Genomic DNA, 23,287 nt, shown 5'->3' with positions numbered 1-23,287 from the left:
GCAGCATCCTGACTCTCAGGGTGCAGTTGAAAGCAATTTTTTGGGGGGTTTGCCAACAGTAAATGGAGCGTGAGGTAAAGCGGAGGGAGAGGAAGTGAAGAGATGCTGATGCTGCGTGAAAAGAAATCTCTGATATGGTTCATGTGAAGAGGGAAAAGCTGCAAAATGGGACAGTTGAGCTACTTTGAACAAATTGTTGGGTCACTGAGGCGTTTAATGAGAAACCAGGACTGCCCCGCCAAAACCAGGATGTCTGGTCACCACATTCCTCACCCTGTGCGAGCGCACTGAAATAAACAGGCTGCGTACAAAGAAAATTTAAAGGAAACACTGAACACCGCCACCTCCAAATCATACACCAACTTGATTTGGAAATATATCATCGTTCCTTCATCATTGCTGGGTCAAAATACTCTCCACCAAACAGAACTTTGGGAATACCTTCACCACACGGAGTGCAATGGTTCAAAACGGTGGCTCACCAGCACTCACAGCACAGCTAACAAATGGAAATAGAATTAAGTCCTGCAGGTCACAAGCTTGCCTAGCTTTCATGTTTCATCTGAACTGACCTCTAATTCATAGCTTTATTGAAAGTGCATTGTTTGAGTTAAGAACAGAAACAGAAAAGGCATACTGCAGTAAGACGTGAGTTACACCTCTACATAATGCCTTGCATATTAAACTGAGGTTTTATTCTCTCCAGTTACGCAGATGGTACTTTCAAACTTGATGCTGCCCAATGTTTCAGAGTTAAAGACATTAAAAATGACTGGTTATCAAAAATAAAAAAGTCTGGGGTCATTTATAGGTTAGTCCGGGTAAGGATGGCAGATTTATTCTCTAAGAAGACATGAATGAACCAGCCTGACAGTTGCACGATTAGTTTTATTTTTCACAGAAGAAACCACGGCATAGCTAATACTGAACTCACTTGACAACCACTCAGATGTACTTTTCAGCAAGGATCATTGAACAGCAATCACAAGCAGGAAATCTTGGCAGATTGTCCAACCCTCCAATCTGGGTATTGAAGTTAATTGTAGGGCCCAGCTGCTGCTCCATCTGAAGTCAGCTAAACCATCATCAAACACAGGTACATCAATGTGGCGTATTCTACTCACTAAACTGTTGGGAGGAACTCTCATCTTCGATTGCACAATAACATTTTTAAAACCAGACCTTAGAATAATGCCCTAAAATGGACAAGGAATGGTTGCAGGCCAAACAAGCAATTTAAACGAACAAATTCCTCATTATTACCCACACCCATTTGGTTTTGAACATGACTTACCCATGAGATCAGCAAAACCACCAACTGGTAAACGGCATGTTCCTGTGACAAACTGCAGCAGACGCATTCGCTTCTCATTGTCCATTTCCTTCACAACCTAAGGGACCAGTGTCATTAAGTTCAGACAGATAATCACAAGACATCATTTGTGCAGTGCATGTGCTTCTTTACCAGTTCACTTGCTGTTGCTGGAAAACTATAAGGCCATTGGAAATTTATAAAACTTGCTTTATCCGGTAGAACTATACATATATCAAAATCCAACTCTGCAACAAGGAACATTAATCCCTTAATATCTCTATATTTATTCTTGGGGTTTGGGCTAATCTCATTTGTTAATGGCAAATTGTGTCTGACTAACCTGCTTGAGTTTTTTGATGACGTAACCAAAATAATTCAGCGGGTACTGTTTTGAGGGGTGTGCAAGAGTAGTGGAACCTGGGGCTGCACATTTACAAATCCTTGATGGTGGTAGGGCAAACTGATGAGTTAAGAAAGCTCATGGGACGTCTGGTTTTCTAAAGTGCATTGAATATAATAACAAGGAATCCACGATAAATCTTTACAAATCGCTGGTTAAGCCTCAGATGGAGTACTGTGTACCATTCTGGCACCATACTTTAAGATGTCAAGGCTCCGAAGAGAGTACTTGGGAGCTTTACTGGTATGATACCAGGAGAAAGAGGAACTTGATTTTATGTGGAGACATTGGAGAAGCTGGAATTGTTCTCCTTACAGCAGGGGAGATCTAATGAAAGAAATTCAAAATTGATGGGATTTGATAGAGCAAATAGGGTGAAACTGCTTCCTCTGGTAAATGGATTGGTAACCAGAGTTCCTGGATTTCAAATAATTGGCAAAAGAACTAGAAGGGAAATGAGGAACAATTACTTCACACAGAGAGCTGCAATGATCTGGAATGCTGTGTTTGAAGGAGTGGTGGAATCAGATTCTACGTAAACTTTCAAAAGGCAACTGGACATGTACATGAAGAGGACTAATTTACAGGGCTTTGGAAAGAAAGCTGGGATATGGCACCAAATTGGACAGCTTCTTCAAAAGTCAGCAAAAGGCACACAAGACTGAATGGCCCTTTTACATTCTGTAAGATTGTATAAACTGAGTATTTATTTCCTATGCTTAGTCTCCTAAAGGATAGTAAGTCACGTAATGTGGGGCTAGAGTCACATGTAGGATGCACCAAGTAGAGGATGGCAAGGTCCCTTTCTTGAAGCAAACAATTAGTAAAGGTATCTTATGGGAGAAGCATGCTGATATGTTGTCTGACACTACAGCAGTGACAGCATTTAATAAGTTATAACTAAACAGCTCTATTTAAAATAAAGAACTAGTGAGATATGTATGTTGTAAGAACAATTGAACACAGCATGCGAAGAATGCAGAGCCCTTTACATACCTGCCAAAACCAGACCACTTGTTTGCTGTTACGGGTATAGTTACGATAGATTGCATTTCTCTGCCAATCATTCAAGTCTATCTCCTGCATTCCACAAAGAAGTACCTGTAAAAATTTGAGTAGAATTAACCCAAGACCAAGGTGTAGAGGAATACTGGCAACATAAGAAAAAATTGGCATTTTAGTAGCTACCGGCAATGCAGTCAGTATTCAGGTGCTCACAGATCTGACTGCTGTTTTTCAAAGTGATTAAATATTTGAAAAATAAATATCTGAGAAAGGTATGGAGAAAGCGCAGGGAAACTGAACTATTTAGTTCTTTCAGAGAACTGGCACAGTAATGATGAGTTGAATGGCTTCCTGCTGTGCTGTAAAATTCTTTCATCCCAACAGGGAAATTCTGTATGACATCACAGTTTGTAAAAAGCATTCTTTAGAGCTGCTTCACTCCACTTTCCACCTGGGGGCAAAGGACTTCTCCCCAAGGACTAATATAAAACACCCCCAGCTACTTCTCCCAGGAATCTTCTTGGGGCACTGACAGAAATGATATAGGGGTGACTTGAAAGGCAAATTATAATATCAACCTGAACTCTCGACAATCCTAAACAAGGCCATGTCTAAAGCTGATCACATGGTGAAGAAATTCAAACGCTGGCATCAGACTAAAGGTCCAGAAATGAACTTCCGGTCAAGCTGGTTCAGGTGTTGGAGTAAACATAAACATGATTTTTTTTTTTTAAAAAGAGTTAGATTTGAAGAGGAAATTATATTAACATTCTGAAAAACAACACAAATAACATGGCTAAAGCCTATACTATTGAAGGGTCATGAGGACTCGAAACATCAACTCTTCTTCTCCGCCGATGCTGCCAGACCTGAGTTTTTCCAGGTAATTCTGTTTTTGTTACAAATAACATGGCACTGATCTAAAATGCACCAAACATTTGAGAAATAAATACAACACAGATCAACAAATAAATCACACTTCCCGAAGAATTCAACTGACCAGAATTCAATATAGATCATTACACAAAATGGATATTCTAGATCAGGTGATTGCCTATAGAGTCAACATTGAACCAAAGATGCAAAATGACAGCACAGGTTAAATACAGTGGATGCTGGCTACACATGGCCCATTTGCAGTCCAATTGCTTCACTTGTTCCGTGTTTCAACAGAACACTCCTCTCCAAACCAGGATAGAAAAATGGTGGATATCATAGGTCACTGTATCACCACCATCTAGTTAAACATACAAATGGAAGTAAAAGCACTCAACGAATTACAATACCTCCAATTCTTTGGCATCAAACGATTGAAGATAGTGGAGAGGAAGCACTTCATTAAATCCCTCCAAGAATGCCTGTGTCTGTTCTTCAACGCCTCGTGATAGTCTCCACTCAGCTACAAGCCTAGTCAGGGTTAAACCACTTTAATTAATGACTTATTGAATTATCTACTTCCAGCAAGTTTACAATACAGTAAATCCTCACTTTAAGTTGTTTTGCTTTAAGTTGTTACAATTTAACGTCAGTCAGCCAACGAGGCAGGTATTTGCATTTAACGCTGGGAGTTTTGTTTTAACATTGTTTCATGCCGGGTGTGACTTAGGCACGCATGACCTGATCAGCACTATTTTGGACTGGCCTCTCCCACTTGCCTACCTTCATTCCTGGCTGACTCTCATGGCCCTTGGCCGACCCTCCCATCACCGCTTCTTCAGCTTGCAGCTTACCTCCATGACCATGCAACTCAAAGCTGCTCTCGCTCCAAAGCTGCTCTTCAGGCCTCTTGCTGCTCATCTCCCGAGGCCTCACTCACAGCGAGGGAGGTAAGAAGGAAAGAGGGAACTAGCAGCTGGGAGGATCGGAGAGCATGATGTGTAGCGAGTGGGAGGCTCAATGAGTACGATCGGCGGTGGCTGGGAGGGTCAGGGAGGTTAAAGAGTGGGAAAGGCAGAGTGTGGGAGGATTGCAAATGAGAGGGGCAATAAGTAGGAAGAACAAATTTCCTTTATATTTTTAATTTTATTCATTTATAAATGTAGGAATTTTGCAATGTACAGTATTTCAACCTACAAGGTATAAAGTTCTGATTTGTTTTTTCTGAAAAAGGTCCTACAGAACCTAACTAGAGTTTTTACATTGGTTGTAATGGGAAAATCTGATTTGCTTAACATTGCTTTAAAGTTGCACTTTTCAGGGACAATTACGTTGCTCAATGAGGAATTACTGTACAGTAAATACAAGAAATCATTACCTTATTTTTACAATCTACACTTAATCTGTAGAATTAGTGAATATCACTTAGATGTTTAGTAACTATAGCACAGCATATTGGAGTCACTTGAAACGTGATAAAATGAATTTAAGTATGAAATGCTCAACTATAGCTAGCACTTGAAGATATTCACTTCACCTTACCCAATATATTCTTCTTTGTTTTCCTCAGTCACCAGGATATTGTTGCCATCAGGCTTCAGCTCATGGGTTTGTATTTCACCTAAAATTTCCTTGTCAACTGAGAAATACATTTCCAGGCCACATTCTTCTAGGCTGTTCTCCCTAGAAAGGCATTTTTTTTAAATATAAATAACAATTTACAAAAACAAAACAAATCCAAATGTGAGCCTAGTCCATTTTCAATGCAAACTGCTTAAAATGAACCAGTCAACCCCAAGAAGCTATCAGAACATTCACTTTGAAGGTGGTGGGGAATATTGGGGTTGTGAAAAGTTTCTGATCTTGGCTAGAAGAGGGGTACATTACTGTAGGATAATGGTTAATACGATAATGTCGCAAAATTAGAAGATATAGAAGATTTATAAAGTAAACTCTTCCTTTTTTTGTCTTGGGCAGGTCACGCCCAACGAAATAAGCCTGTAGCTAAGTCAACAATCAATATAGCACTGTGATCAACAGATGGCTGATATATGCTTGCAGTGTAAGGACAGATAGAAGAGAAAACAAAGCCAGTACTGTATTCAGATTCTGCTTCTTCCCTGCCACAACTACTGAACATTCAACAACCATGAACAGCCTTTAACAACTAGCTGAACACATTGAGCTGGGCAGTGAAGCTCAAAGAACCATTCAGGCTAATATTCTAAATCCTGAAGGTACCATATAAATCCACGTATTTTCCAAAATGAGGAACGCAAGGGCCGAAAAGAATATTCTTGCACTTTTAGCAGCCAGAGTCAGCATCTGGTACAACCATGTTACAACACAGTTGAGATGCAAAGGTCCTGCTACTTTGCTGGTTAACAAACTTAACCCCAAACTCAGAAAAGCACAACTTTCTCAGCTGCAATATCTTTGTTTTGCCTGCCAATTGTGTAATGGGTCAAGTACAGTACTGTACCAACAATTGCACCTCAATATTTCCCTATTCCAACACCATAAAATGGCCCAGTTCTACTTGTGGCTTACTCCTCCTCCGGAGAACCAGGATTTCAGGGAACCAGAATTACATTTCTCAACAAGAAAGGATAATCCTCATCTGTTTTGTCCTCAACATCCATTAGAATGCATAAGACAATTTATTAAAGGTAATCTTTCGTGCCTAAGTAAATGCTCCAACTGACATGATACTCAACTCATGATATAAGTCCAAATGGCATTCGACATATTGAAGCATTTTAAGAACTCCCAATGTTTATTTTTAAGGTTGTGATCAACATACAGGCCAACCCAGAAAGCCAAAGTTAACCAACAGCTTCAATGATCAGACACTGAGTGTGGCCCGGAATTTTCAACATGATCCATGTAACTTAAACTGTGGGTATTCCCAACATTCCTTCACTTGAGTTGGAGAAAAAAGTGATAGAAGCACATCAAGACTGAAGAAGGAAATCCAAATTTTGCAGACAATGCTGGTGGTGCAGCTCCAAGGGATTTGAGTCAATGCTCCCCAAAAGCTGCGTGCAACCACACAGCAATTTGGAAAGTACCACTCAAGTTTTCCCTTTGTGTGCGTGGCCATACAAGAACTTAAAAGTACCGCGCATTCAAACCAACAGGCTGCGCACAGCAAAAAGAACTGAGGGGGCACTGTGGTTTGGGGTTATAAGTCCCTGGAAAATTTTGAATTTTTACATTCAAATTATGCATTCCTGCTTATTTTAAGAATTTTATACTTCACAGTTTAGAAGGCTTTTAATCTAAAATAGAGAAAGTGACATTTGGACTTTCAACAGGCCAATCAAACTATCATTTCCCCACAAGCTACCTGAACAATTACTCTCCCACAACTTACCCCACCCCAGTTTAGAGATAGTCTATCTGCCATTGCCTACCCCACATTCCTAAATCTAGTTTAAAGAAATGCAATACTTCAAGGAAAGGCCAGAATCATTTGTTAACGGCATTAGAAATGCACTAGAGGGAGGTAACCAGAGGTCAGTTCTGTCACCAGCAAAATTTGCACAGGAACAAGACTGAGGAGCGGGGTCCAAAATACATTGATCATAAGCCACACCACAAAAAGTTGATTGTTCAATATATTTAAAAATATGGCAACTGCATGCCAGTTCAGGTAGTTGGTTTGGAAACTTTTATAGGAAGTGATTTCGAAAAGGAAACATACAGTTTCTTCACATCCGTAGGAGTTAAGCTTTATAAAGGCTATAATAGTAGCAAACTAAAAAGGAAAGGGATATTTTATTGGACAGATTAAATGGACCAATTGCTGTCTCCTGCTGGAAGCATGTTACTATTCTACATTTCTGTTTTATTTTAATTTCTTTGCATAGTCATTAATAGTTAAAGCTCGCAAACAACACAAAATATTACAATACAAACCTTATCCAAATGAGGGAGTTGTAAAATTCTGGATCAATAGATTCCAAATCTTTGGTTACTATGGGTTTGGTCAGCATGCGTTTGTAAAATGGGAGAGAAAATCCGGTGTCAATGAATTTCCCATGAAACAGAGCCTGTCATGGAAAGGAAATGCAAAGTGAAATCTATAACTGATTTCTAGAAATTATCACATACAGAAACCATGTTCACTGCTGATACAGAGTACATGAGTATATTAAGTAGAATTGAACCCCTTGGGCAGTTCACATTACACTGAAAAGGTACAGACCACCATTCAAGCATGTTGAAATTTGCAATAAATTTTTAGTCAGTGCTCACTGGAGTGAGGTGACAATAATACAGAAACATAAAACAAGAGCTTGCAAATGCAAGTTGGTCTGCACCTGCAGTGGTGAGTATTTTAGTTATCACTGAAAATACCAGGAAAGACCTGATGCTTATGTCAAGAGTCAGATCTTAGCTGTGACTTTATGAATTTATCTATTACCATTGAAAATTTACAAAATGGACCACAATATAGTACACAATTTAATTTTTGTAGGTAAAGCTATCCAATCTCATACTTTTATACGCTTAGGGGCGTAGGGTTATCGCCAAGATGCTAGAAGGCACCTGACCGCTAAAGACATTTGGGATAGTAGAAAAGACAAGGGGCATTAGACTTGAAGCTGTTGTGTAGCGAAAATGAAAAGGTAGAATGTATCAGGTAATTACTTTTCAAAATGTCGGTCTACATTGCTTAGGGAAAATCAATGCTCAAAATTTGAAATTTTAATCAATGTAATTTACAAATCTGAGAAACTTGAGACGAACAGCAGGTATCTGGTTAAAGAAGATGGCTAACCATATCTACATAGAATATACAGCACAGAAATAGGCTACTTGGCCCAGCCAGTCCATAAGCGGCACTAATGCACCGCTCAAGCCTCCTCCCATCTTTCTTTATCCAACTTAATCAGTGTAACCCTCTATTCCTTCTCCCTCATCTGCTTCTCAATGCTTCCTTAAATGCATAAATATTATTCACCTCAACCACTCCCTGCAAATGCAAATTGCACAATTTTTCAGTTCTCCAGATAAAGTAGCTCCTCCATGAATTCACATTTGATTGCTTGGTGATGTTTTTATATTTATGGCCTCTAATTTTGCCCTTCCCCACAAGAGGAAACATTCTCTATGCATATATTAAAACCTTTTATTACTTTTAAAGACTTCTATCAGGTCCCATCCCACACTTCACCCACCCCAACCCCACCACATGGCAGTGTTCTCTTAAAAGAGACCCAAACGTATTCAACTAATAGGTATAACCTGACATTTCTGGTACCAGCCATGTAAAATCTTTTCTCCACTCCATCCTATGTCTTTATATCCTTCTTATAACATGGCAACCAGAATTGTAAACAGTATTCCAAAAGCAGTCTACCAAGCTTCGATACAGATTTAGCATACTTCTCCACTTTTCAACTGCATCCTTCTAGAAATAAACTCTAGTGCTTTGCTTTCTTTTTGTAAAATGACGTTGTTAACCTACATCGCTACTTTAATGAGTTACGCATTTCTACTGCGAGATTACTTTACTCCTCCACTACATTTAGTAATGTGAAGTCTTTAATTTTCTTACCAAAAATATAATGCCTCATGCTAAAGATTGAAATTCATTTGCTCATTCTACAAGCCCGTTAATGCCTTCTTGCAATTTGTTGCAGTCCTTCTCCGTATTGACTATCCCCAGATTTAGAAATTGTGTTGATTCTAAATCGTTAATATCAATTGTGAACGGTGGTCCTGGTATTGATCCTTGTGCGGCCCCACCTTCTGCCACTCTGAATTTCCACCTTTTACACTGTGTTCTGCATTGAAACCAGCTAGCTATCCTTTCTGCTACTTGTCCTCTGACGCCCCAGGCTCTGACCTCATTCACTTATCAAAGGCCTTTTGGAAATCTAGATGTTACATTTACTGCATTACCCTCGTCTACTCCCTCTGGTACCTCTTCAAAAATTCAATAAGATAGTCAAATAAGACATTCGCCTGTGAAATTCTTGCAGGCAATCTATGTTTCAGTTTTCTATATGCTTTCTATTTTCACCTACAGCAGGGATTCCATTCTTTTTCCTACCACAAATGTTAACCTGAATAATTTACAGTTCCCTGGATGTTCCAGCGCCCGCCCTAAAGTTAGGTATTACAATAGCTACCTACCAGAACTCTGGCACTATGCTGTTCTTATCAAATTATTAAATGCGTAATCATGCCTCTGCTTTCCCTTCCCTAGATTATTTTAAATGCGCAGATGTAATTCATTTGGACCAGGGGTTTTATTCTCTGAATTCGATTAATTTAATATTTCTCTTTTTATTTTGAATGCAGTCGTATCATTTCTAATCTCAACTTCTGATATGTTTCCCTAGTAAATACTGAAGTGATTATTTAATATTTCTACCATTTCACCATCGCTGCCTACAGCGATCTACATACTTGCAACTGCTGTAAAACCTGTTGCCTAGGCTAAGTTTATGGTTACCATTTCTGAGTATAATTCTCAAGTGCCACACACTATACTACATAAAACTAAATCAATGATAAGATCTAGTTAATTGTAAGGTTTGCTTATCATCTAACCAGTTTTTTAAAAACTGTATATTAGGCTTAAAAAGAGCAGTAATGTTAAGGCTCAAGTAACTCTTGGAACGTACCATTGCTATGAACCGACCTATGAACCGGAAGTACTTCAGATGGTCTGGGTTGATGTAAGATGCTGGGTTTATTTGCAAGCAATAATTTTCCTTCCCAGCATACTCAAAGAGGCAATACATGGGGTTCAAAACTTCATGGGAAAGTAGAAAGAACCATTCTCTATTAAAAAAAATATGAATATTAGATACACTGGTAGCAAGACTTCAGTCATTCTCAACATACAATCCGACTCATTTTTAAAGCCACACCACTTCCAAGTCATCTGTGCTGGACCAAGATAGGTAGCAGTCCAGCTTCAATAAATAACCCACAACAGATGTGAAGCATTCACTGCAAGGTTATTCTGTGGGTGAGCCCACACTTTTGTTCCCTTAATTTTAAATATGGCAGAATGTTTCTACTTGAACAGGGATCAGTTGTTTGCGCAGTCAGAACATTTCCTAATCATGGTTCATTCTTTTCAAGAACTTACAGCTTAGCCAGGGTTGGTCTCTTCCTCCCCTCACCAATTTTCTATTCCGTCTTATCTGAAAGTTTACTGAGGTGGAATTCCACGGACACGCTATGGTAACACACCCAAATGGCTATTATTCCTGTGTGAAACTGCACAGTGAAGACTGACAGGCCATTTGGGCACTGTAGGTATCACAGCAGAACCAATTTATGTCCTACAGAAGGCAGATACATGAACTTCCAGCAGGGCTCCTGAACAACAAAGGTGAGAGATCTTGGTTGATTTTAACTTTCCTAACGTAGGGTCAGCTAATTCAGCACAGACCGTGGATTGAACCTTTGTAGTCTATATGGCTCACCACTTCACTGATTATATAGATTGTGGAACAGGGAAAATTTCATTTTTATTCTTATTTATGTGTCACAGCTCGTGCTCTCCCACCAGTATGCCAGCTACTAGGTGATCTCTGGGAGCAAGAAAGGAAACAACCTCATCTATAAGAGCCTAGCTGAGATTGGGAACATGACTCCATAGGGTTGGGTCGATTAGGGACCAAAAAAGAATCCTAGTGGAGACAGAGGGCATGGCTGAGGTACTAAAGAAGTACTTTGCATCTGTCTTCACTAAAGACTAGGATGCTGCCAACGTCACAGTAAAGGAGGTAGAAGAGAAATTGTAGAGGGTTAAAATAGATAATGGATGGCAGCACACAAAATAGGAAAGTCATCTGGTCCTAGATGAGGTGCACCCTTGGATGCTGTGGGATGCAAAGTTGAAAATTGTGTAATTCTGGTCATAATCTCCTTAGATATGGAAGTGGTGCCAGAGAATTGTAGAGTTATGCATTACACTCGGGTGCAAAAAATGGGAGGGGGATAAACCCGGCAGCGAGAGGCTAGTTAGCCTAATGTTTGTGGTGGGAAACTGTAAGCAAAGACAAAATTAATTGTCGGTTTGAGGACATTGTTCTTTCTGATACATATTAATGGCCTGAACTTAAGTATAGAGGGTATGTTTTCAAACCTTGCGGGTGATGTGAAACTTGAAAACGTGGTAAACAATGAGAACAGTAATAGGCCAGGGAGACACAGACAAAATGGGAAAACACATAGCAGATGAGATTTAAAGTGGCAAAATGAACTAAATTACAATTTTAAAGGGGGTGCAAGAACAGAGATACTTGGGGGCGTGCAAATGTTTGAAGATGGCAGGATCAGTTGATAACACTATTAAATAAGCATATAGGATCCTTGGCTTTAGCAATAATCAAGTACACAAATAAGTTCTGAAGAAGAGTCATACGGACTCGAAACGTTAACTCATGTCTTTCTCTCCACAGATGCTGTCGGACCTGAGTTTTTCCAGCATTTTTTGTTTGCGTTTCAGATTTCCAGTATTTTACTTTTACACAAGTAAGTTACTTTGCAGCAAGAAAGGTAAGTTATGGTAAACCTTTTTAAAACACAGATTTGGCCTCAGCCGGAGTATTATGTTCAATTCTGGGCACCACACTTTTAGAAAATACGTTAAGGCCTTAGAGACGGTGCAGAGGAGATTTACTACAATGCTATCAGGGATGAAAGACTTCAGTTTGTGTCGAGACGAGAGAATGTCTGTTGTTGTTCTGCTCCAAACAGAGGAGGTTAAGGGGAGATTAGATAGTTATTCTCAAAATTATGAAGGGTTTTGAGAGTAAATAAGGAGAAACACTTGCCAGTGGCTGAATGGCCGATAACCAAAGTTACACAAATTTAAAATGACTGCAAAAAAATTAGAGATGGGAAGCATGAAGAACAAAAGTTTTACTCAGCGAATTACAGTGATCCGGGATTCACTACATGAGGATGGTGGAAGCACTGTCAATAAAAAACTTACAAAAAGGAACTGGATAAACACTTGAAGGGCACACATCTGCAAGGATATGGGGATGAGGCGAGTGGGTCTAATTGTATAAACTCTTTAAATGATCTGGCACAGGCACCATGGGCCAAATGGCCTCTATCTGTGCTGCATCATTCTATGATTCTGCATCGAGTAAATGCTTTCTGCCACTGAGCACCACGATTGATACTTTGAATCAGCTTGTTTGTATAATGGAGATACTTGCCTTGCCACACCTCCATAATCTAAACCTTCCTCTCCTGGAAAAATAATCCACAATCGTCTTCGCAAATCCTGAGGGTTGAAGCTCATAATCTGAAACACAAAATGGAAACCGATGTGTGAATAGTTTTAGTTAGCCTGAGCTGGAATCACTTATGTCCTAGGTAAAGGACCCCAATTTATAAATGTTATTTTAACCACACTTAGTAACAAACAGGACAGAATTCTTGCCTCCATCATTATTAACAGGTCAATAAATAACTAAAACAAACCTTCGCAATCTCTTGGCAATAAATTATTCGCAAGCTCAAGACAAGTTTTCTGAATTTAAATTCCAGCAAAATGCATTTATAAATTGGGGTACATCTTTGTGAGTTTTGATCTCCATTTCTTTTGTTTCATTTAACTCATTACCCTCACTCCTATATAAAAGACAAAGATCTCCATTTTTTAGGTCTCTCCCATATCACTCTCCTACTGAAAGGGGAAATTCCCAAAGACATGCGTCAACAATTTAAAGGTTCAGCTGTCCTACAGAAGGGGATAAAAATAATTGAAGATGAGTGAGCTTGTGATACTCATATATACCTTTTGACTAGGTGAAGGGAGGGGGCATTGGCAGGTGTCTGGGATTAGACCCTCTGCTTATCTTTCCACTCACTAAGATTAAGTTAGTTAGTTACATGTCTCCTTCCACCCCCAACAAAATTACCTGCTGAAATGAGTCCTCAAATAAGGTTTTCCTGGTCACAGTTATTTTTATGTGCTGAGGTGCAGCCAGTTGCTAGAAAACAAAACAATTCCATTATATTGATCAGTCAAATACTCATTCTTCCCAAAATACTCTCCTGGAATGCCACAGGTGTTCTCCAGACCTAACTCCTGGACAAACAAAGAGCCACTTCTACTTTGTTCATCCACATTTTCCGACGTCCTATTGCCAAACATATTGCAGAAGATCATGAGAACCTCCCCCTGCCCCCACCGCTGTAATGAATTAAATGCTGCTTACCTGACACCAGAACCTGAAATAAGAAACTTTGGATCTGAAATCACGCACATATGCTATGTTTGGACCATTCAATCTGAAAAAACACGAGGTTGAGGAGGGTAGGGGCGGGTATGGTGGAGAGAAATAAATCATCAGTTGTAGGTTCACAGTATAAGAAAGTAGTCGTTTGGTAGTACAGCAAACATTTTCAGCAATATTCAGCAATAAGAAAGGTTTATTTGGATTGCACAAGAACATTCAAACTAATTAATGCTTATCCTCCGTCTGCCAGTCACCTCTAGCTATCATACAGCAGATTTACAAGCTACAGAACGCCCCCAACCCCTCCCTTGCCTCCGTTCCAGGAGAAGCATATCTTTCTCACTCAAACGATTGATCACGTCCTCAGTCGGGGATAGGTCAAGCAAGTTAAACCAAAGCTCCTACATAGAAGTTTTGGACAACGAAAATGATGCTTAAAATTTGCTCTGCATAAGAGAAGTCCAGTGTTGGTTCTGTTCAGTATCTAAATAAACACATGTTTCAACTCAGAAGCAACAGGTTGAGGGTCAGAAGTATGATGTCCCATTATGAGTAATTGGACATGAATTACAATACATAAAAACTGGGATCTATTGCCAAATTAGTACCACTGCAACGCAGCACAAAAATACACGGCTTACAACTCCAAATTCTAGTAGGAAGATAAAAAGTTGCTGGTATAGTCCCTGAAAAAGACATGCACAGTTTTCAACATTCAAGTATAATCACTCTGGAGAGGCGGTGGCACAGTGGTATTGTCACTGGACTGGTATTTCAGAGACCCAGGGTAATGCTCTGGGGACCTAGATTCAAATCCCATCACGGCAGATGGTGAAATTTGAATTCATTAAAGATTATTATAAAAACCCAACTGGTTCACTAATGTCCTTTAGGGAAAGAAATCTGCTGAAGGAAATCTGCTGGCCTTATCTGGTCTGGCCTACATGTGACTCCAGACCCACAGCAATGTGAAATCTCAATGTGGTTGACTCTTAAATGCTCTCTGAGCAATTAGGAAATGGCAATAAATGCTGGCCTAGCCAGTGATGCCCACATCCCATGAATGAATAAAAGGGGGTTGGGTAACTTTTTGCAAAGGTGCAGAGACAGCAAAAAATTGAACGCCTATCACCTTTCCTATTAGCCCAACCGTGCATCTGATAAGCTTAGATCAGCTCATGTCAAGACAAGGTTCACACTGAAATCTCAAAGCGTAGCTGACAACTGCAGGGAAACTAAAGGATTTAGTCAACTCAAGTAAGCAACTTTAAAAATTATATAAGCATGTTCTTTACACTTTCTGTTCATTACAAAAATGACAATCATAATTTGTCAGTATTGACAACTCCCAGATGAGATATAGAAAGGGTTCAATGCAGGATAAAATTGCCTAATCTTTTCCCCCTGCATCTGCTGTATCAGGGTCATTGTTTCACGTGTCATTTTATATTTGCTTTCAGTCCCAAAGAGCCCAATTATGAGCATTGTGCATTGTGGTCTTCCACTAACTAGGAATTATTGCATTTATACGCCCCTTATCCCATCAAATGATCTTGCTTCAAACAAATTCCTTTATCTTGCAGTGTAGTGACCTATGTAAGCTAACATGGCAGCAACTGTACACTAACAATGTCTCATAAACAAGTCAAATTAACGACCAGCTAATATGACTTTTCTTTGGGATCATTTATTGTGGGAGAAGTGTTGCCCAGAACACCTGGAGAATGCTTTGTATTAATTTTCCAATATAAGCACAAAGTCTTTAAGCAGATGAGAATTAGCAGAAGAGACCATTATTTAAGGTCTCACCCGGAGACAACTCTCATTCAGTAACAATCTGTGCTGGATTTGATAGTATTGTTATCCTATCCAGTCCACCATCACTTATTGCTGATAATTCGTGTTCAACAGTCAACATTTTGTTCTATTAAAAAAATGAAATGTGGGGTCAAATTTTGTAACGTTAAAGGCTTACAGTGCTGACTTTCCGGTGCGTGGGTCAATGTAAGTTGTTGTTCTTCTGTTATGATCCACAAAGTATGGAACGCCATCAACCGTAAAGCGCATCTCCCATCCATCTGGTAAGGGCTTCTCATTGAGAGTGCTACAGGAATGAGCAAACAAGCATGATCTGCAGAAGACTGCATGGTGAACAATGACACAAGGCAACATCACAAACGAGGCTCTTTATCTCTCCCGTGCTACTGCGTCAACATTCACATTTTCACCACAATATGTCACAAATGGTAAGCCTCCATCTCATCAGACAATATAACCATTGCAGAGGATTCCATAGATGGAAACAAATCAAAAGATTTTTGCTTGAAACCACAAATGTTGGAATCAAAATTTAATTTTTGAACAATGTCACAAATCACTTAAAACAGACTGATATTAATGAACCCTCTTAGCTTTCATTTATTATTTATGGCATTTGTACACTATCATTACAGGCTCCAGTTAGTTCTTAACTGATCCTCACTCCTCTGGCTATTGGAATAACTGGTCTATTTAGTTAAACTTCAATGTAAAAGGTACAGGTCCAATTTAGGTTTTTTTTTTCATTTTTAATAATTGAACTTTAAACATTAATTCAGCATTGGTTTAAGTGAATCATGCAAATAAGTAAAGCATTATTTTCATAGTCATCCCCAACTCAAGTTACTGCCTCAGGTTTATGATATTTCAATGGTTTCAGTCCACAAATTTGACCAATGCTGCTTCTTTCTTCACCTATCAGTAGGAAAGTGAACAGTCCATTAAGGAGTCATTTCATAACCTTGAAATGTAATGAAGGCAAAGATTCAACCATAGATTTGCCATTTAAACCCTAACATTCTCAGATAGCATGCCTTGGAAAAGTGCCTGGCTAATCAGAAACTGTTGTAATTATGGATTTCCAGCATTGCATCTCAAGACATATCCAACGAATTAAAGGCAACTCGATCTAACTAATGAGAGCATTTTATTTATGGGTTATTTCTCACACAGCACAGATGATAATGGAAGATGAAGAAAGCTACAGCGTAAAACGGGAGCCGATTATAAACACTTGTAAATCTATACACCTCAATAAATACTGGAGATTTCAGCTCAAATCTTTCCAATACTATTTCTCGTCCATTACCTCCCGATTTTCTCCCAAATGCATCACCCCCTTGCTAGGATATGGCACCGGAGACGAGCCAATAGCTTTTAACATCATAAATCTTCATTTATTTAAGTTTTGCTTTTGGTTTCAGACCTGTACTTACTTTGCAAATGTGTAAAAAAAAAATCAAAAATGGTACTAATGTCCTTATGTTAATAACACCACAACTGTCCATTCCATCGTCAATGTTTTATCAAGGACATAGAACAGTTAGTTAACATTCCACGTAGAGCCATCAACAACCCATAAACCCAATAGGGACAAGTGAATTAAAAATTAAAATAGGCAAAGGTCCATCAGCCATCCCACTAATTTTTGTTTTGACTTTTGCCCTTAGCAAGATGCCGAAAATCAGGGTTTATTCCCAATTCCAGCCCATCACCCCACCCATCATCCAGCAGGGATTTGGATTGAGGAATTCATTTGCAGGATCAAACCTTTCAGATATGGCACCAGGCACCTTTCCTTTTCAAAAAGCTCTGGATGTAAGAGGCCTGTTCCAAACTGCTCCATTTCAATGTAAACTTGAGGTCTTCTGGTGGTTTTGAGGAGCTCTCATGTTTTAGCTTTATTATTACTTTGCACATTTCCTGTAATTTCCTTTTGGATCTGCTTAAAATGTCAAAGCACACATATCCAGGATTTCTGGAAACTTGTGTATAGAGTTCTGTAGCATTTCTCAGACTTGAGAAATGACTCTCACTGCTTGTCTGGTTTCTTCACTCCCTTCACTTTCACTTCAAAGCAGGTTAAACACAGCCCAAAATTGATCTCTTTAGAGGTTGGGCAAGTCATTGCTTCTCAGCAAGGTGGCTGGCCTGCTGATCCTAATGGGCAAACCAATGGTTTCTTTCAAAGCAAGTGTCTGCTAGAATTGCAAAAATACACAGGTCAGTCAGCATCTGTGGTTAAGCCATGCTGTAGAGCGGAAAGGCCTGGTCCACATTGTTGACTTGTTTTGTTTTGGATAGATGCTGGCTAATCTTCTGTGTTTTCTATGTTTTTGTTGCCACTATGTGAGGAGATCAAGCACACCACACATTTATAGTCCAATTTTTAACATGGCTTCCTATCAGATATTAAGTGCTAAGCATTCATTGCTTACTGGCATTGAGATGCCAAAGTTACTATATAATGCTGTTTTGAACTTACATACTCTGTACCCTAACTGCAGAACGAAAACCACTCTTATCAAAATCACAAATAGCATCCTATGTGACTGTGACAAAGGTAACTTTTCCCTCATTCTTCCCAACCTGTCTACAACCCTCGACATAGTTGACCACACCATCCTCCTCCAGCACCTCTCTACAGTCGTCCAACTGGATGAGGCTGCTCTCACCTTGCTCCATTCTTATCTATCTAATTGGAGCCAGAGAATTACTTGCAGAGGATTCTCTTCCTGCTCCCAGACGATTATTTCTGGTGCACCCAAGGGTCCATCCTTGGCCCCCTTCTGTTTCTCATTTACACGCTGTCCTTTGGCAAGACCATTTGAAATCACAGCGCTAGCTTTCACTTATACATTTCGCTTATACGTACCCAACTCTAGTTCACCACCTCTCTTGGCTCCTCCGCTGTTGCTAAATTATCAGACTGCTTACCTGGCATCCATTACTGGATGAGCTGAAATTTCCTCCAATTAAATATTGGGAAGACTGAAGTCATCGGTGCCTACTCCAAGCTCTGTCTCCTGGGCTACTGCCTCCACTCCTCTCCCTTGCAGTGATCTGAGATTAAACCAGTCTGTTCTCCATCTTGGTGTCACATTTGGTCCCAAGATGAGCTTCTGAACTCATATTTGTGTCTCATTAAGGCTGGCCATATCCATTTCCATAACACCGCCTGGCTTCACCCGTCTCAGCTGATCTGCTACTGAAATCCTCATTCATGTCTTTGTTACGACTGGACCATTCTAAAGCACTGCTAGCTCATCTACCACGTTCTATCCTCTGTATACTTGAAGTCATCCAAAAACAGTGCTGCCCTTCTCTTAACTCACATCAAGTCCTGTTCACCCATCACCCCGTGCCCATTAACCTACATTTGATCCCAGTCAAACAACATCTTGCTTTTGAAATTCTAATCCTCATTTTCAAATCCCTTCATGACTTCACCCCTTCCCCAGCTCTGTAATCTTCTCCAGTCCTACAACACTCAAAGATATCTGTGTTCCTCCAATTCTGGCCTCTCGTGCATCCCCGATTTTATTTGCTCCATCACTGGTGGCCACACTTTTAGTTGCCCAGGCTCTAAGCTCTGGAATTCCCTCACTACACCTCTCAGTCTTTCTATCTTGCATTCCTCCTTCAAGACAACCAAAATCTACCGTTTTGACAAAGCTTTTGGTAACCTAATATTTTATGTGCTCAGGTGTCATATTTTGTTTTAAAATGCTCCTGTGAAGTCCTTCGGGGTGTTTTAATATGTTAAAGGCGGTGCTATATAAATAGAACTTGTTGTCATTGTCTGTTATCCTTTCGCCCTAAAACTTGAACAGGCCATTTTTTTGACGCCAGGGCACAATTTCAAGATAAAATCTAATTTCAGAAATCAGGTGATTGCAAATCAACAGTATTCCACTCTTGTAAATTGTGAACCCCATGGTTAGGCTACTATGTACTCACACATTGATACCCATCATTCTATATTTATTTCATTGCACACTTTAGTTAGTGTACATTATATATAATTTAAATGTATTACTCACCCTTCTGTCCTAGGATCCTCCCACTGAGTGGTACGTGTTAAGTGGTTTACAAAGTACATTCTACCATTGCTGTCTGTTCTCTTTTCTACAAGAACATGAAGTTTTTTAATTAATAAAAACTGCTAACATTCTGTGCTCCTTATGAAAAGAAATAATCTCCAACAAGCTTTAAGCCTAGCTGAGTCACATGCACTATAATAAATTAATGATTGAAAAAGCAATGTGTATAATTTTGTTTAGGTATGCTTCAACTTTACTTACCCCATCCAGTTGGCAAGGGGCCAAGTGGGTCAAATTCAGCTGGCACTACCTGCTCAGGATACTGAAAATGAAAACATTAGCAATCAGGATTCTTTTTTTTGTTGAATGCAGTTTATGCCAAGAAAGTAGCCACATGCACCACTGAATAAAAACGACAATTATTTACAATATACATTAATGATTTGGATGTGGGAAGTGAATGCGCTATCGCCAAGTTTGTGGATGACACAAAAATAGGTAGGAAGGCAAGCGGTGAGGATGAAACAAAGAGTCTAAGAGGGATAGAGGCAGGTTAAGTGAGTGGGCAAAAACTTGGCGAATGGAATATAATGTGGGAAAATGTGAGGTTATGCACTTTGGCAGGAAGAATAGAGGAGCTGAGTATTACTTAAATGGAGAAAGACTGCAGAAAGCGGCAGCACAGAGGGATTTGGGAGTCCTCATGCATGAATCACAAAAAGCTAGCATGCAAGTTCAGCGGGTAGGGAACGCAAATGGAACGTTGGTCTTTATTTCAAAGGGAATGAAGTATAAAATAAGGAAGTCTTGTAATAACTATGCAAGGCACTAGTTAGATCACGCCTAGAATACCATGAACAGTTTTGGTCCCCTTATCTAGGGAAAGACATTCTGGCATTGGAGGCAGTCCAGAGAAGGTGCACTGGGTTGACCCCAGGTATGGAGGGATTTTCTTATGAGGAAAGGTAGAGTAGGTTGGGCTTGTACTCAATTGGGGTTTAAAAGAATGATAGGCTTCTTAAAGCATATAAGATTCTTAGGAGGTTGATAGGGTAGGTGCTGAGAGGTTATTTCCCCTTGTGGGAGAGTCAAGGACCAGAGGGCATAATCTAAGAGTAAGGGGTCGCCCATTTAAGACAGAGAAGAGGAGGAATTTTATCTCTCAGAGGGGAGTGAATCTGTGGAATTCTTCACCGCAGAGGGCTGTAGAGGCTGGGTCATTAAGTATATCCAAGGCTGAGATAGAGAGGTTTTTAATCTGTAAGGGAATCAACGGTTATGGGGAAAAGGCAGGAAAGTGGAATTGAGGATTATTTGATCAGCCATAATCTCACTGACTGGCGGAGCAGACTCGATGGGCTGAATGGCCTACTTCTGCTCCTACATCTTATGGTCAAATGGAAGCTATATCAAGTGTATCTTAACAGATCATCTAAAACTAAACAACACTGCCTTAGGGGTCAAGGTGAGGCAAAGAAGAAGAAAGGGGCAGACAGACACAAGTCACATGCAGGGAACAACTCTGAGCAAGTCTCCTTTTTCCTTGCAAAATGGTAAACCAGTCTGGCTAGGTTTAAATGAAAATAACAGTGAAAATATATTAGATTTGCTAGAAGGAAAAACAAGTGATATTGGATCGAAGTGGATACATTCCTTCAATAGGTGCCAAGATTTCAATTTTCTACACACTAGATTGTCAGTTATCACCTTTGAAGGTCCTAAAAGTAGCTCAGTAAATTAATTACCGAATAAATAAATCTCTGGTTGAACTGCTGCATGGCTCCCTGAAGCTGATTTCTCTGTGACTGCCACTGCTCAAAATTCCTGACTGACTCTACCGTAGGCCGCTGCCATGTGGTCGTCCTGGTGATGTGGTCAACATAGTAAATCCTGTGCCTCTCGTCAACTCTCCGCTCCCAGCTATCAGGAAAGAATTGGGAAGAAAGTGGTTAATGATAGTAGTTCTGCTGGAATGAGTTTCTAAAAAAAGAGCAAACCCCATATTTCAAATTGCGAAGTAGGTTTTAGTGGCAACAACGTTATAGTGACTATTTTAATGCTTGACATAGGCACTATGTATTATGGGAAGTGAAATTAGAACTAGCATATCCTGAGAGCAATGCATAATTGCAGTTGGTTGCTAGCTCTGTAGAGGTAAGAGACACGCCTTCGAGTACATCAGCTAGAGGAGATATAAGATCAAGAGTTGTTATCTGGGCAACTGACATATCTATAGCTAAGGGTTAAAGTCACTCACATCACACTGCTTTGGAAGGACAAGCTTTCTCAGTGGGCTAATGGAAGGATAATAAGCAGAAAGGCCACAAAGACATAAGGAAATGATGCTTAATGTCTGTACTGCTTTTGTTTTGAGGTTTAATGGAGCAAACTTCGCAAAAGATCTTATGGGTTCACATTGAATGGTTTGGACTTTAAGGATAGACTGAAGACGGTGGTCGATAGTGCTACCATGGTTACTTCAATTCTCCTCAGCAGTTCAACTTTAAAATACATGCCACAAAGCATATCACAAATAATTAACGTATGGTATAAACTAGTGCAGCACAGGCACGGTGGTTTGAATGTCCTCCTTCTGTATTAAATCATTATGTGAAGGAGATGTATAAAGAAACCAAAATCTAACTAATAAAGCTATAAGAGAGACATCTCTTCCATGACCAACAATTATGAAAAGTAGCCACTTATATGATTACGACTTAACACTGAGTTCAACAATTTCAGACCATGAACTCTGTCTCCCATTTTGTTTTTTTTTTGCACTGTGCCTGTTTGAATCTTGTTTCTCATTTTATTGTTTTTGGACAGAGCTGTTCATTGTTCTGGCACTTACACTCACTCTGGACAAATGCTTTGTCTCTGCAACAACCAGTTCCACTCCCTTTGTTTTTTTGTTCCTTGACATCTTTGTCAGTTAATCTCTCCCACCCTCTACTCTATACCAGACCTTTTTTGTTCTTCATCCCCTTCTCCCTTTCAACAGCATAAAACCCATCACATTTCCGCCCTCGACTTTAGATGTTAATGCAGTTTCTCTCTCCACAGACTGATTATTTCCAGCACTTTTTTGTTTTTAGTACATGATTATGTGGCCTCAAATTAGTGAAGGGAATGAGGATTGTTGAGACTGGTTAGACCAAATGTGCACTAATCATGCAAAATTAAATATCATTAATAGAAATGATAGATCTGGCTGTCCTAGGGCTCAGAAGTAAAGTAGTTTGCCTCTGCACCATATAGCTGAGCATGGACCCAGATTCAATTGGTTCCAGACCCATTGGTTTGCACAAAGTTTGACAAGGCCCGAGTGAATACAGAGTGCGTGCAGGGAACGGTGTTGAACGCAGGTGACGTGCGCTCGGCCGGCTGCTTCCTTCCGTGCGAGCGCCAACAGGTTGCTTCCGTTTTTTATTTACACGGGTTACTCCAGTTCTGCTGAAGGGTCATGAGGACTCGAAACGTCCACTCTTTTCTTCTCCGCCGAAGCTGCCAGACCTGCTGAGTTTTTCCAGGTAATTCTGTTTTTGTTTTGCGCCAGATTCAATCCTGGAACTATGTTGAGTTATCAAGTATCAACTGG

At 39.8% G+C, this 23,287-nt stretch overlaps 1 protein-coding gene across 5 annotated transcripts in view; it reads right to left on the bottom strand.

Moving 5' to 3' along the window:
• Positions 1 to 23,287, bottom strand: part of LOC121286938 (E3 ubiquitin-protein ligase Itchy-like) — an 86,037-nt gene that overhangs the window by 12,469 nt on the left and 50,281 nt on the right. For all 5 annotated transcript variants that reach the window (XM_041204251.1, XM_041204249.1, XM_041204253.1 and 2 more), the window contains 13 exons: positions 21,435 to 21,609; positions 19,951 to 20,011; positions 19,690 to 19,774; positions 15,804 to 15,932; positions 13,808 to 13,880; positions 13,508 to 13,579; positions 12,800 to 12,888; positions 10,238 to 10,397; positions 7,518 to 7,651; positions 5,139 to 5,279; positions 4,007 to 4,127; positions 2,712 to 2,816; positions 1,295 to 1,391 (listed from right to left, as the gene is read on the bottom strand). In XM_041204251.1, the coding sequence (XP_041060185.1) occupies positions 1,295 to 1,391; positions 2,712 to 2,816; positions 4,007 to 4,127; positions 5,139 to 5,279; positions 7,518 to 7,651; positions 10,238 to 10,397; positions 12,800 to 12,888; positions 13,508 to 13,579; positions 13,808 to 13,880; positions 15,804 to 15,932; positions 19,690 to 19,774; positions 19,951 to 20,011; positions 21,435 to 21,609 (1,442 nt within the window). The remainder of the gene's footprint in view (positions 1 to 1,294; positions 1,392 to 2,711; positions 2,817 to 4,006; positions 4,128 to 5,138; positions 5,280 to 7,517; positions 7,652 to 10,237; positions 10,398 to 12,799; positions 12,889 to 13,507; positions 13,580 to 13,807; positions 13,881 to 15,803; positions 15,933 to 19,689; positions 19,775 to 19,950; positions 20,012 to 21,434; positions 21,610 to 23,287) is intronic.

Source organism: Carcharodon carcharias, chromosome 14 (genome assembly GCF_017639515.1).
Source record: "Carcharodon carcharias isolate sCarCar2 chromosome 14, sCarCar2.pri, whole genome shotgun sequence".
Taxonomy (NCBI): domain Eukaryota; kingdom Metazoa; phylum Chordata; class Chondrichthyes; order Lamniformes; family Lamnidae; genus Carcharodon; species Carcharodon carcharias.
Note: the sequence above shows the minus strand (reverse complement) of the source record. Positions and strands in the feature narration are given on the sequence as shown.